This window comes from Vipera berus (genome assembly GCF_964194415.1).
Source record: "Vipera berus genome assembly, contig: HAP1_SCAFFOLD_147, whole genome shotgun sequence".
Taxonomy (NCBI): domain Eukaryota; kingdom Metazoa; phylum Chordata; class Lepidosauria; order Squamata; family Viperidae; genus Vipera; species Vipera berus.
In genome coordinates this window covers 7,501-20,648 of record NW_027673565.1, presented here as the reverse complement: position 1 = coordinate 20,648, position 13,148 = coordinate 7,501, and the positions used below count along the sequence as shown (strand labels likewise).

The following is a 13,148-nucleotide window of genomic DNA, read 5'->3' as shown; positions in this document are numbered from 1 at the left end:
CGACCGCCCGGACCCTCTGTTTTTGTTTACATTTGTGTGGAGCTGCCTTTTCCCCTCCCTTTTCCCTCCCTTGGGACGGGGCAGGGAGAGTGCCTGTTTTTTGGAGGGGGGGGGCTGTTCATACTTCAAGTTGATCTCTACGTGTCTAGATAGGCTGCCAGGCTTGAGACTGCGGGGTGGGTTGTGGGGTTCAGATGCTGCAGGGGTGGGGGGGAGACGATACATAGCAGCTTCTCCCCTTCAGCTCCTGGAAGATTGTAGGTGACTCTGCCCTTTCTTGAGGTGCTAGCTTTCTCCCCGCGAGAAGGCTTTTCGGTAGTTTGATCCAGAGTCCTGCAGGTGGTCCTTTATGGTGGGAGAACTGAGGAAAGGCACGGGGGGGGGCTGCCCTGCCCCACAAAGACGGCTGGGGGGGGAAATCAACCCCCTACTCTGCCCCCAATGAGGGGAGGGATTGAGTTTCAGGCTGGGGGTGTCTCCCACCCCACCCCCATTTGCCTTGACAGCAGCGGGCGAGACAAGATTCCTTTAGGAGAAGGGGCCTTCAGCAGAGCCTGGGGGCTTTGCCAAGGGGGACGTTCCTCCCCCACGCCAACACACTTTGGGGCAGCGGGCTGACCTGGGCACTCCATCGGCCAGTGCCAAAACCGAGGCAGCTCCCTTGCCAAGTGATGGCGAATGGCAAGCCTGGCCCAACACAGCGCTTTGCCCCCCCCCCGCCCAAGTGGCCTGCAGCCAAAAGGGACGAGATGGCACAACCCAGAGCCTTGAGCTGCCCTCATCCCTCCCCTGCAGCCCCCCCCTTTCCTCTTTGGCAACTTTCGTTCCCCCACAACCACCTCTGCCCCCCCCTCCGGTTGCCTCCCGTCTCCTGAAGAAAAGGGGTGCCCCAAAACGGACGGGCACCGCAGTGCAGGCAGGGAAGTCGCTTTGGAGGGAGAGTGATGAATTTTGCACTTTTGATACGGAGGACGAGCGGGTATCAGGGAATAAATAATTTATTGGGCAAACAGCCTTTTTCCCCCCTCCCCCCTCCCCTTTCCGGGTATCTGTGAACAAGCACTGCCTTTATTTGGGGTTTGCTTTGCTTTAAGACTCTGAAACCCGTTTGAAGCTGAAATAAACTTATTTTAATGTCTGGCTACAAGACAGTCATTTAGCGGAGGGGGGGAATTAAAGGGCAACGGGCTTTCTTCCAGGGATCTGGGTTCCAATCTTCCTCTCAACAAGGCTGATGGGTCTCCAGTCTCTCCCCCTAAACGGAGGAGTCGCAGACCAGCCTCAGGAGCCGGCCTCCTGCCAGTACTGCAGCAGCCTCCTGCCAGTACTGCAGTACTCCAAAACCAGAAGAGGATCGGGGAGAGGGGGGGGCGCTGTCGATCCTACGTGTCTCCAAGGGTGCCTGGTGCAGATATTGTAAAGCCGAGATCCCAGAGGTGGGGGGGCCACCCTTTTATTCTCAGAGCGTGGAGTCAGACTTTTTGGGGAGGGGGCTCCTCTTCACCCCAGGGAGGGCGCACAGCATCTCAAAGAGGAGGTTTGCACCCAGGAGGGCCGTGTTGCCTGCAGGCAGAGAGTAGTAGGCATTTCAGCAAGAGGGGAGGCCCGGGGGGGGGGCATTTTGCTGGCACAATTACACAGAGGGTGGTTTTCTGGGCACTGAGCATCTCTGAAGCCCCTCCCCCAAGGGGTCAACCTTTGGGGGGAAGGAAAGGATGGGAACCCCCAAATGACCTCAGCCTCAGCCTGCCACCCTGTGAAATGGGGCAGGAGCGGACGGGTTGGGAGGCTCCCCCAAGCTCAAGGGTGCCAGGGCATGTGAGGGGCCGCCCTGGGCACTGAATCTGACATTCGGGGAGTGGAAGCCTGGTCCTCCCTCCCTCCCCAGCCCCCTTACCGGAAAGATCGTACACAGGGGCCACTTCCACCAGGTCCCCCCCCACGACGCACAGCCCTTGGCAGCCTCGGATGATCTCCAGAGCCTGGTGGGGGGAGCCAGAATGAGCGAGTGGGCAGGCGGAGAGGCCGCCAGGACAAGGCCCCCCCCGGGGGTCTCAGGGCAGGTGCCCAAATGAAAGCAGTTGGCTGACCTGGGCTGGGGTGAGGCCTGCCATCTCGGGAGTCCCCGTGCCGGGAGCGAAGGCCGGGTCCAGCGCGTCAATGTCGAAGCTGAGGTAGAGCGGCCGGTCCCCCACCTGCGCCCTCACCTCGACCATCAGAGGGGCCAGCGACTTCATCCAGCAGTCCTCCGCCAGCACCACCCGGAAGCCCTGCGGAGGGGTCGGAGGGGACGTCTTAGTTGGGAAGGGCACGGGGGTCCTCCCAGCCCCAGGGAGCATTGGGATTCCTCCCCCCAATAGAAAGTCCCCGTTAATTTAAAGGGTGGCTTTGCGAGTGGACAAGGGTCACCTTTACCTTTGGCATAAGTGAAAAGGGGGAGCTGGCTTCATGGGGGTCTTCAAGGACCCTTCCCCTATATTTCATCGCCCCCTCCCAGCAGTTTCAAGCCATCTCAGGTGCCCGTTTTGCTTTGGCTCCAGAAATCTGGATCAGCTAGAAAGAAGAGATCCCTCAGGGGGGTGGCAGGGCTCACCTGATCCCAGGAAAACCTGTATGGATCCGGGGAGTAGGAGGAGCCCCGGATCCCGATCTGAACGACACGCCGGGAGTCCAGCAGCCCCTCCTCCACGCAGCGCCGGAATGGGGTGCCGTGATAGATCCGCTCCCCCAGCGCTTGGTCACCTGTGTCGGTGTGGGCATCCACGTGGACCAGTGCTACCGGACCATGCCTGCGGGGAGGAGGACAAGGCTGGTCGGTGCCTGGAGGATAGTCTGCCACGGCCGGCCGGCTTCACATAGCCTCTTAAGCTGGTCCCTGCGGGGGCCACTTCTTCAATTTCTCCAAATCCCTGAATCCTCCACTCTCAAATGGGCAGTTCGCACAACACACTTGGCCACCATGACAAGAAAGAGCCGGGACTGGAAGCAATCAAGCTTGTGTGAATGCAGCCGCTCTGTTTTTCAGGGAGGGCTCTTAAATTAATCATGGATTAGTTAATGTTTTCTCCAGGGGGTTGTGTAACTCCAGTGTGAACCAGCCACATACTTGGCCTGGGCGGCAGAGTATGCCAGCCTAAAATTAGAACCTTCAAGGGGAAAGGGAGGGGGTCAATGTGTTTGTTCCAGTTCAGCCCCCTCCACAGTTTGCACAGAGATCCCTGTTGCCATCCTCTTTGTAGTGGGATTCTGGCTACTTTCCAATCAACAAGACAAATAAGAATCCCAAAACTGACTTATCTGTCCCAAACTGCACCTTGGACTCACTTCTCTGCCAAGGCCTGCAGGATGGGGTAGGTTATCGTGTGGTCTCCGCCTGCAGAATCCAAAAACAGCATGTGAATAATAACCCCTTCCTTTCCTGGGGCAGATATCTGTTGAACTGCCCGCCACTTGACGGGAGTGATGGACAGGAGGCAGAACCCCTTTGTTTAGCACAGGCCAAGCCCACCGCCCTTCTCCTGCTTGGCTTACCCAGTGTGAGGGGGATGCAGCCCCCCGCCACGATCCTCCGATAGGCTTCCCGGATTCTCCTGCAGCTGTCCTTCAGGTCGTAGAGGTTGATGCCCACGTCCCCGATGTCAGCCACCTGGAGCGAGTGGTAGGGGTCTGCCCCGGTGGCGGGGTTGAAACGGCGCACCATGACCGACTCAGCACGGAGGTGAAGAGGGCCAAATCTGGAGAAGCAGCTTGCTTGACACATTCCCCCCCACAAACACCCCCCAAGGCCACCTCCCTGGCCTCAAACAGCCCCAGTAATGGCCCGCCTGGTTGGGCTCAAGAGCACTAAAGACCCCGGTTTGTGGCTCGGTGGATCAGGCCCACCAGCTCTCGAGAATTTCCTGCTCCAGCAGGTTTCAAAGAACCAAATGATCAAATAAGCAAGCCTGGTGAATTAAGCCCAAGCAATGTTAATTTGATGCAGGATTTTTCCTGCACAAGTGGTAGACTGCTGCCCCCCCCAATCCTGGGCTGCTGGACAGGCCTTACCCCCCACACTCCAAGAAGGGGCCCCCCTACCTGGCCCCAGGGCGGTTGGAGGTGCCGATGTCAAGAGGGATGCCCACAAAGGCCACATCCAGCCCGTCGGCCGAATCCTGCATGGGCAGCTTGAACATGGAGCAGACACCCACCAGCCTGGCCGTGTCCTCGGCGCTGGGGGGCACATTGAAGGCAGAGCCTGACGCCTGGCGAGGGCAGGGCAGCCTCCTGCCATGCAGGAAAGAGCCCCCAGGAGTCCTGCAGGTGATGCCCTGGTGGAGGGCCGGGTGGGTCTGGCTGCAGCAGGAGCGCAGAGCCGGTGCCAGGCGCCGGACACCCTGACATGAGGCCCGGAGCAAACCTCGGCCCCCTGGGGCAAGGAGACCAGCCATGCCGCCACTCAGCAGCCGCAACCGAGAAGAGCCTTGGCAGCTGCCAGGGAGAAGTGCCAGCCTGCCCCTCCCTCCCTCCCTCCCTGCTCCAGCAGCCAAAGGGCAGGAGTCATGACCTCCTGCCAACCATGGGGCAGGGAAATATATACCCGCCCACGCCTGGCACGTGGCCAGCTGAGGCGTCCCTCAAGTACGCACTTCCATTTCCTCCTTTGGCCACAGGACACTTTAAAAAGCCACCTAAGAAAACAGTTTAAAGATACATGATGCATCCGGACTGCAGTAAACATGGGCCGCTCCACCTTGAAAGGAAAGGCCATTCTGACCGCTTCCTTGCCTGCAAAAGGCCAGCCAGTCAGATTTTTCTGCATTTGTGGAGAGGTGACTCTCTCAAAAGACACCATCTGAGGGATCCTGAGCGGCCTTTGCGGGAAAACGTAGCTTCCCTCCTTCTGCTCTGCCCTGGAAAGACCTGCCCAGGTGCTCCCGCCCCACCAACACCCCCAGCCAGGGAGCAGGCCCCCTCCATGGGGGAGAGATTTTGTGTGTGTGTGTGTGTCTGTGCTTGGCCCTTGGCTGTTTCTCTTCCTTGCAGGAAAATGGCCAACTAAGTTTCCCAGGACCAAACAGACCCCCCACCCCCAAAACCCACGGCAGGCAGGCTGAGCCCGGGCCAAGGAGGGCCAGGCGGTGAAAGACAAAGGAGGGGGGGCGCTGGCATGGCTGGGGCCCAAGGCTTCCCGGCCCTGTTTCGCTTCCACCTTGAGGACCTGCAGCCAGCCAACTTGAAAACATTCAGGCCTAGGAACTTGATCACCTGATTTTGTCTTCTGCATTCATCATTAAGCACATCATCAAAAAGAAAAAAAGAAAGAAAAAAAGAAAGAAAGAAAGAAAGAAAGAAAGAAAGAAAGAAAGAAAGAAAGAAAGAAAGAAAGAAAGAAAGAAAGAAGGAAGGATTTATCATGGATTTCCAGCAAAATAAACTTAAAACATGCCTTTAAACCACAGGAACAACCTCCCCCCACAAGCACCAAACACACTCAACTCCACAAATGTGAATGCAATTTATTTGCACAACCAAACAAGCAGTTCCACCTCTAACAAACTACACCACTAAGGAAGGCACCCCGGGCACAGCCAAGCATACAAGATGGCACCGCTCTCTGATTTTGGATTTGCGAAGGGGGGGGGCAGGCTTTTCCACACTGCCTGTCACAAATTAAGAGGTGGGAGGGGCTCTCCCTTCCACACTGAGCCCCCCCCCAAAAAAAATCAGTGGCTCCCCCTCTTCTCCCTTGGGGCCTCCAGGAGGCGCCTGTGTCCCAGGGGAGGCCCCCACCTAACGCCTTCCCAAAGCTGAGGCTGCTGCTCTCCCAAGCGGGCAGATGTGCTACCTCAGACAAGTGCCATTCAACAGGGGAAGCTGGAGCCCCTTTGAACTGGCTGAAGGGGTTTTCAGGGGAATTCCTGGCCTCTGTTAAAGCGCCACCAGCAACTAAGTAAGGAACTGGTGGGCTTGCACTTGGAGGACATGACTATTTGGGCGGTGGGTTCGAATCTTTCCATACTTCCACAAATTGGTTCTACTGGGGGGAAAAAACAGAATCGCAATGAAGCAGGTGAGGATGATATTTAACTCACCTTGTTTCAATTCAACAATTAAATGATGAGTCATCCACCATTTTGGGGTTCCAGCATTTTGCTCTGTTTTACAACTTCCCTCTAGGGTCAAACATGCAAGCAAGAGGTTTTAAATAATAGGCAGCTCAAAACCCCGCTTGTCAAATGCTACTCCAAGCAGGAAGCTAGGAAGCCAAGGGAGGACCCCGCATTCTGGAGACCACAGCTGAGGTCCCACCAGACCATGGGTCACCCCAAAAGAGGCCCCAAGAGGCCCCAGACCAGCCTCATCACGGCAACAACCAGCAGCTGGATGGATCTGAGGGAGACAATGTCAGTTTCCACAGCTGAACCCTCCCCCTCCTTTGTGCTACAGCACAACCTGGAAGCTGCTTACACACACACACACACACACACACACACAGACAGGGCCCACAATGACAGGAGGCCTGAATCAGCGGGGGTGCTTTTACTGAGGGGGCAGGCTAAGCCGCCCCCCCGCTCCAGGAGCAGAGCAGGGCGGCTGCCTCGCAGAGGTCCTCGTAGTCCAGGTTGGCCAGGAAGCCTCTCTTCAAGCGGGACACGACCCCTTGGGCGCCGCCCAGCCGGTCGGTCAGCAAAGCGGCAGCCGACTGTCGAAGTAGCCAGGCCACCAGCTGGCGGAGAGGGAGGCCCGCCTGGACGAGAGCCTCTCCGCCCCAGAGCCTCAGGTGCAGGACGTTGGCCGCCACTCGGGCCGAGGGCCTCTGGAAAGGAAGCAGCGGTGGACAGGTCAGCCCAGGACGAGCCAAATCCCTGAGCCCACCGGGCACTGGTGGCTGAGCTCCTCCACACTGACTCCTCAGAAATCCCTTTGGGGAACTCCACCCCTTGGCCACAGGGAATCCGAGGCAGGAAGCTTTTAGAAAGAGGATTCAAGTTTCTGGCTCTCATGGTGGCTGACATCATGGCACCACGACAGACGCGCCGTCCTCACCTTGGCAGGGTTCCGCCTCAGGAGCCTCGCAACCAGCTCCTTCACTTCCGGGGCTGCTGGTGCGGGCACGGGGGGCAGCTCCTCCTCCCGGTAGCTGCGGCTGTCCAGGGCAGCCCCCCCTTGGCCGTAGAAGGGGTTTCCGGGCCCCAGGATCTCGTAGGCCAGGGCCCCCACCGCCCAGACGTCTGCCTTGCTGTAATCGATCACCACGCCTGGGCCTGGCACGGCCGTGACCACCTGGGGAAGGGGGGAGGGGAAGGCTTTTAGAAAGGGGGAGGAGTGAGCCACGGGACCAACGTGGGGGCGGCTGAGTTTTAATTCACAGCGTTGCCTCTTTCCTGCCTAACAGTCGATTTGGGCCATTCAAGTCCTGGCTCAGATTTAGGAGAAGGTAAGGAGGTTTCTACTGGTTCACCATCCTCTATCGGTACAAAATGTGTGTTGGGGTAGAAATATTTAGCACGAAGCTTTAACGTTTCTAGACTTCAAATTAAAATCGCTTGCATGCTTTTGTATAAATACATCCCTCTTAGTTTTACTTTGTTTCCCTTTTCATTCCTTAAAGCGACAGTCTTCTCTTCCCTATTTTTACAGCCCCTTTACTCAGAAAAAAAGAGAGCATTGGACGGGCTCCTTCTGGGGCACCCAGAGGCGGTCCCTCTCCCCAAAACCTACCTCAGGTGCCATCAGGCAGGTGTTGCCCCCGCGATCCACATACCAGCTGGGGAAGGGCAGCTTCAGGCCCAGCGTTTTGTCGGCCAAACAGCACCCGAAGTCGGTGATGACCAGCCCTGGGCACCCTGCTGCAAGGACAACGGGGAGGAAGTGGAGAGAGGACCACGGCTGAGTACACACCCACAGCTGTTTTTCCCTCCCAGAAAAAGGGCCTGGGGAGAGACCGCAGCAGAACACGCTTTAACTTCTTCGGTGTCAGCAGGGAACAGAAACCTCCCAGGGTCCCATGTAAATCGGTTACAAAATGCAACGCACCCGAGTCAAACTCCACCAGGATGTTGTCTGATTTCAGATCTCGGTGAGCGACTCCCTGCCGGACCAGGTGGTCCACCCCTTCCAGCAACTGCAAGATCATCACAGCCCCCACATGAGGGTCCGGGCACCCCTCAGAAAGGTACTGCCGCAACGTGCACGGGTAGCTGAGCAGAGCAAGGGAGAGGAAGGCAGCCACAGCTGAATGGGGTTCGCTCTGTGAAACCAACGTGCAGGTCCCGCACTGACCCCGTGTGGGGGGCCCGTTCAGAAGCCAGGCAACCAAGGCCTGTTTTAATGATAATGGCAGAGAAAGAGAGCTATTTTCTGGGCTCTGTCCAGGGTGCTGAACATTCAGGGTGACTTGTTGAACCTTTTAGGGATGCCACCCACCACAAGCTGCGGAACTGGTCCTTGAGGACAAAGCTCCTCATTTCCCTGTCGTAAAGTTCTTATTCTTCATTTCATCTGTATCCTGCTTTTCCACCCTGAGGGCTCCCGAGGCAAGCCCCCTAGGTCAGAGCGCCAAAGGACCCATTTTGTGATATCTATTTGCTTACTTCTTCATCACCAGGAAGAGGGTGCGGCTGTGCCCAATTCCGGAGGGGTTCAAGGTGGAAGGCAGGACGTCCGGATAGTCCACCGTGGCACCTGGCAGCAGTGGGACCTGAGATGTGAAAGCCCGAATCACCTGGATGATGTTGGGGTGAGGTTTCAGCCACTTCTTCCCAAAGAGGTGCTTCCTGTTTCAAGACGACAATCACAACACTGCCAACGTGAGAGACGGCTCGTCTTCTCTGATGCTGCTAGGTTGAGTTGCAAAACTATAACCTCGTCTCTTTTCCTATTTTCTGTGCCTATAAACTGTTCTCCACCTGTCAAGCCCACCAGAACTGGTAAGGCCTACCTGGGCCTGGCAACTCCTCCAAATTCCCCAGAAAGGGCCCGTCCGCTGGCTGGGACAAGTTCTTGAGACATGCTGGTCAGGATGCATTCGCTAGAAGAACCAGCCTGGAAAAGCCAGAATCAAATAAAGACAGTTAATTTTAATGTATTTATGTCCCTTTGTTATTTTTAAAAATAACCTACCTTCCTCCTCTTATTTTGCCCACCACAGCCCTGTGAGGTGGGATGGCTGAGAGAGAGACACTGGCCTAAAGTCACCCAGTCAGCTTTCATGGGACTAGAATTCCCAGTCTCCTGGTGACAGGGCCAAAGTCACCCAGCCAGCTTTCATAGGTGGAACTAGAACTCACCATCTCCTGGTTTCTAGAGCCTGATGCCACTAAATCAAACTGGCTCTCTAAGAGCAAATATTTACTTTCAGCCAGGAAAGCCACCCAGGCCAGTTCCCTACCGAAATATTCCACATCATTTTGATAGCCAACGGAAATCCTTCCTTCCAGCCCTTGGCCTCTGCTGCACCCTGGACGTCCGAAGCGCCCCCATCGCCAGGCCTCTGCTTGAGCACCCGGTCTCCCTCTACGGCGGGGGTGGCAGGAGGGGCCGCTTCATACACAGCCCCGCTGCAGCCTTTGCCAATCGACTGGCCGATGAAATACTCTTCCAGGCTGAAGCCTCGCCGGGCGAATAATCCCAGGGTGTGCTTTTGAGGCTTGTTCCTCGGGAGGAATATGGTCTGGAAAGAAGAGCAGCCACGTCAGAGGCTTCTAAGCACAAAAAGGAATGCCAGGCGCAATTGCTTCGGGCCAGAAGGGAAAAAGCAGGGCCTCCTCCGTGCAGCCAACTGAGATCAGTTGTCCATGGCTTCTGTCTCCCTCTGCTGCCATTAAGGCCTGCTCCGCCTTTAGGTTTTTGGCTACCTTGGTATAAGTGTGTGTGTGTGTGTGTGTGTGTGTGTGTCTTGATCATTTCCTTTCAGACATTTCATGACCCAACTAGGTGACATCATCAGTGCCAGGAAGGAACAGGGTTTGTCTTCAGAGGTTATAACTCGGTATGAACCTTGCACAGCCTCCCCCTTTCCCTGCCCTGCACCTATTCGGGGGTTACAGCAGCCGCTGATTCCACCCAAACAAGTGTAAAAATATCTGTGAAACCAACAACCTGCAGGAGCAGGACAAAAAAAAAGCGGGCCGTGGAGGAAGGGAAGCTGGAAGTTGGGGGGCGGCCTGGGATTCCACCCCAGCGGGCATTTCGGGTGGGGGGAGGAAACGGAGGGGGTTGGACCCCCCCTTTCCCCCTCCCACGGCCCCGCCCCTCTCCTTTGGAAACGATGCCGGCCCTCCAGGGAGGAGGCTGGGCCGTTGCTCCGGCAACGGCGTCGCCCAGAAACGCGGCCCGCACCTGGATGTCCCTGCAGGCCGCGGCCGCGCGCCTCTCCTCCTCGGCCGCCGGGGGCTCCAGCAGAGCCAGCCCCAGCCCCAGGGTCAGCCCCAGGCGCCGCGGGGCCGGCGGGAGGCGCCGCAGAGGGATGCTGCGGAGGCCCAGCCGGGCCGCGGCCAGGCGCAGGAGGAGCAACCCCGGGGGGCGCGGGGGCTGGCCGGCGGAGAAGCGGGCGGCAGGCGCGGCCGGCCGGGGAGGCCCTCCGAGCCAGCCCCGCAAGAAGACCCGGCCCAGCCGCGCCCCGAGGCCCAGCGCCCGACGAAGCCCCATCGCCCTGACTAGGCCGCACGCACGGAGGGGGCGGGGCCACGCAGACCGGCGGGCGGGCGGGGCGGGCAAAGCGGACCTGAACGGCCAACTTCCACAAGCAGCGCGCATGCGCGGAGGCAGAGGGATGCTGGGGGTCGAAGTCTTCTTCAGGGGTGTTTGAAAGCCTTCTGAGCAGACTTGCTCTTTGGGGGAAGAGAGCAGCTGCTATAGGGGGGGGGGAGAGGAGCGAAAGGGCGGTAAGGGTGGAACGCTGGTTTCTCGACGGCCGCCAGGGTCTCTTCTAGAGGCTCAGCAAACAGGGGAAACCTGTTTCAGAAAAGGAGGTAAGGTAAGAGGGGGACACAAGGAAAAGTCCACAAGGAATGGTCCCCTAAGGGGTCCTTCTGCACCAGTCTTGCCGGAGGGAAAGTCCTCCTGGGGGGGCAGAGTGGCAGGAAGGCAGAGTTCAAGGCGAGGTCCTGCCAGGAGAGAGAACGTATGCCAGCGGGTGAAAGAGACTGGCACCAAAGGCCTCCAGAGCCTTTTTTAGGGGCAATCCCTTTTCGTTCATTTTGGTCTGCCTGTGGGAATAGAGGTCGCCTGAATGCTGCACTGGGTTTTCTGCGAGACTGTTACTCCCGCAGACCACCGTCCTGTCCGTAGGGAGACAAAGACTGCAACCGTTGGACACCTGGCCACTCTCCGGGCCGGGCCTCTGTGCCCCTTCAATCGCCCACTTGGGAGATCCTCTCTTTGCGTAAGGGGGAAAGCCACACTTTCACAGCACAACACCCAGCACTGACACCAGGCTACCCAAGTGGTGGACTATGAGAGGGAGGGATGTGTCCCCTTCAAACGGTTGGTGGGCAGTCTTCAAGCCAGGTAAGCAGGACAACTGGATGAACTCACAGGGTGCCACCTCTTCAGATCAAGATCTGTGGGGCACAGGGAGGAAAAACAAGGCAGAGAAATGGGGCTGGTGGAAGTCTAGAACCACTCTAGGAACTGGATTATGCTTTTCATGCTCCTCCTTGTACTGGGAGACTCCAGGGCCCCCAAACCGGTCAGCAGGCAGATCCCGTGGAATCCATCCTTCAGCTGACCTACACGCCGTTCTCTTCCAGCCGTTTCTTGTACAGCAAGGCATCATCTTGAAAAATGTCGTGTTCTCACGTTAGAAGGAAAGTCTCTGGAAACTGCCAGATGACAGTGTCTGCCGGATGACAGTGGGGAAAACATGGGCTCAAATGCTCTTTTGCTGCTTTGGTAAAGATCTTCTGAAAACGGACAGGGTACAAATGGCTCGTAACCCAAGACTTTAAACTCCTCTGGAATGAGTTCTGCGCTGACCCATTTCTGGTACTTTACCCTGAGCTCCTGGGGAACGTGGGCATTGCCCATAACTTCCTCAATCCTGGCACTGGTTTCCGTCAGATAGAGCAAGCCAAGACGAACAGCCGGTTTTTTAATTAATAAGGGAACAGAGTGGTTTTGCCGATAGGAAGGCATATTGAAGTTCAGAGCTTGGAGAAAAGGGTAGAGCAGCACGTGGCCCCTGACAGGCGACAGGTCCGTTCTCATCATCAACTGCTGAGAAATGGCAGCCAGGATGGCAGCTCTGCTGCTGTCGCCAGCCAGCACAACCTGCTGAGGGTCCACCCTGTAGTGAACAATTTGATCATTTTTAATGAGAAAAGTACATTTGTGGAAAGTAAGGCTATATAGGCACACACATTTATCTTAAGGGCGTAAAATGTGACGTCTCATTCCAAATCCTATTTTGTACAATATATAGGAGTCAAAATAACAGTAAATTAGGTTGAAAAATCAAGGAGTACTAATTTATATTTTATAGAAATAATTAAAGCCTAAACCCCAGGATCAGGACAAAATGCAACAACAATAGCACACAAAGATGCATTCTGCCACGGCCAAGCATTAAAATTAATTTATTCATATTCTAAAGATAATGTAACGGGAGTTTTCAGAAAAAGACAGAATTGCGTGCATGCGTAGGGGTATGTCTGAATTTGCGTGCCCATTTGCGTACGCACACACATGCAACCCAAATAATTTAAAATAGTTGAAACATCACAAATATTCCATTTTAATCGTAGATGCGTTAGGAAGCCTTTTAAAAATAAACCTTACTTCAACTTCCGATTTTATGTAAGCTTCCTTTTGCCTAGGATCGGGACACCGAGAAACGAAGCCCCAAAGCGCAGAGCGTCAGCCAAACAGTCGCCACTCTATGCTCCTCCGAAAGGGACGATCCGCTTCCATCGTTCTTCCGCGCACGTCCGCCAGCTCGTTCCTCACGAGTAATGTCCGAGAGACCTTCTCGGGCCGGCGGTCTTCCTGTCCGTCGATATCGGCCGTCCCCCAGAACCTTTGAAATACGACCTTCCCATCACGGCTGACTTCCGGTCCTTGTTAATCATTCCCCTAACTTCATTATACAGAGACCTTCTCAACATGGCGGACTTCCTGTCCGATGAAATCCGCTGTCCCCCAGGGCCTTTGAAAAACGACCTTTC

General features: G+C 56.4%; 2 protein-coding genes and 1 pseudogene across 5 annotated transcripts; all 3 read right to left on the bottom strand.

Moving 5' to 3' along the window:
- Positions 1 to 1,107: 1,107 nt before the first annotated feature.
- Positions 1,108 to 4,481, bottom strand: AGMAT (agmatinase (putative)). Of its 2 annotated transcripts, XM_081346911.1 has the most exons (7): positions 4,078 to 4,481; positions 3,532 to 3,734; positions 3,325 to 3,373; positions 2,594 to 2,789; positions 2,091 to 2,270; positions 1,898 to 1,982; positions 1,108 to 1,563 (listed from the first exon to the last, which is right to left on the bottom strand). In XM_081346911.1, the coding sequence occupies exons 1-7, from the start codon at positions 4,428 to 4,430 to the stop codon at positions 1,460 to 1,462; spliced, it is 1,170 nt and encodes a 389-aa protein (XP_081203037.1). In that variant the 5' UTR covers positions 4,431 to 4,481; the 3' UTR covers positions 1,108 to 1,459. The 2 variants fall into 2 exon arrangements, with proteins under 2 accessions (XP_081203037.1, XP_081203038.1); XM_081346912.1 differs by lacking the exon at positions 1,898 to 1,982.
- A 2,026-nt stretch (positions 4,482 to 6,507) lies between these two features.
- Positions 6,508 to 10,740, bottom strand: PINK1 (PTEN induced kinase 1; the record flags this gene model as incomplete). 2 transcript variants are annotated; one of them, XM_081346915.1, is made up of 8 exons in its annotated part: positions 6,508 to 6,799; positions 7,030 to 7,266; positions 7,705 to 7,832; positions 8,020 to 8,183; positions 8,577 to 8,759; positions 8,924 to 9,027; positions 9,374 to 9,655; positions 10,324 to 10,740. In XM_081346915.1, the coding sequence occupies 8 exons, from the start codon at positions 10,738 to 10,740 to the stop codon at positions 6,539 to 6,541; spliced, it is 1,776 nt and encodes a 591-aa protein (XP_081203041.1). In that variant the 3' UTR covers positions 6,508 to 6,538. The 2 variants fall into 2 exon arrangements, with proteins under 2 accessions (XP_081203041.1, XP_081203042.1); XM_081346916.1 differs by having other exon boundaries at positions 7,705 to 7,829.
- A 271-nt stretch (positions 10,741 to 11,011) lies between these two features.
- On the bottom strand, positions 11,012 to 13,088 carry LOC308679305 (arylacetamide deacetylase-like 4; annotated as a pseudogene). The gene is made up of 2 exons: positions 13,078 to 13,088; positions 11,012 to 12,271 (listed from the first exon to the last, which is right to left on the bottom strand). The product of its transcript is annotated as an arylacetamide deacetylase-like 4 (transcript).
- Between the last annotated feature and the right edge of the window lie 60 nt (positions 13,089 to 13,148).

Excerpts from the sequence above, each read along its gene's own strand:
- AGMAT (XM_081346911.1), bottom strand. The coding sequence starts at position 4,430 with ATGGCTGGTCTCCTTGCCCCAGGGGGCCGAGGTTTGCTCCGGGCCTCA. Across the intron at positions 2,271-2,593 it reads ACAGGTTTTCCTGGGATCAG|GGCTTCCGGGTGGTGCTGGC; the intron begins GTGAGCCCTGCC and ends ACCCCTCCGCAG. Across the intron at positions 1,564-1,897 it reads CCCTGTGTACGATCTTTCCG|GCAACACGGCCCTCCTGGGT; the intron begins GTAAGGGGGCTG and ends CTCTGCCTGCAG.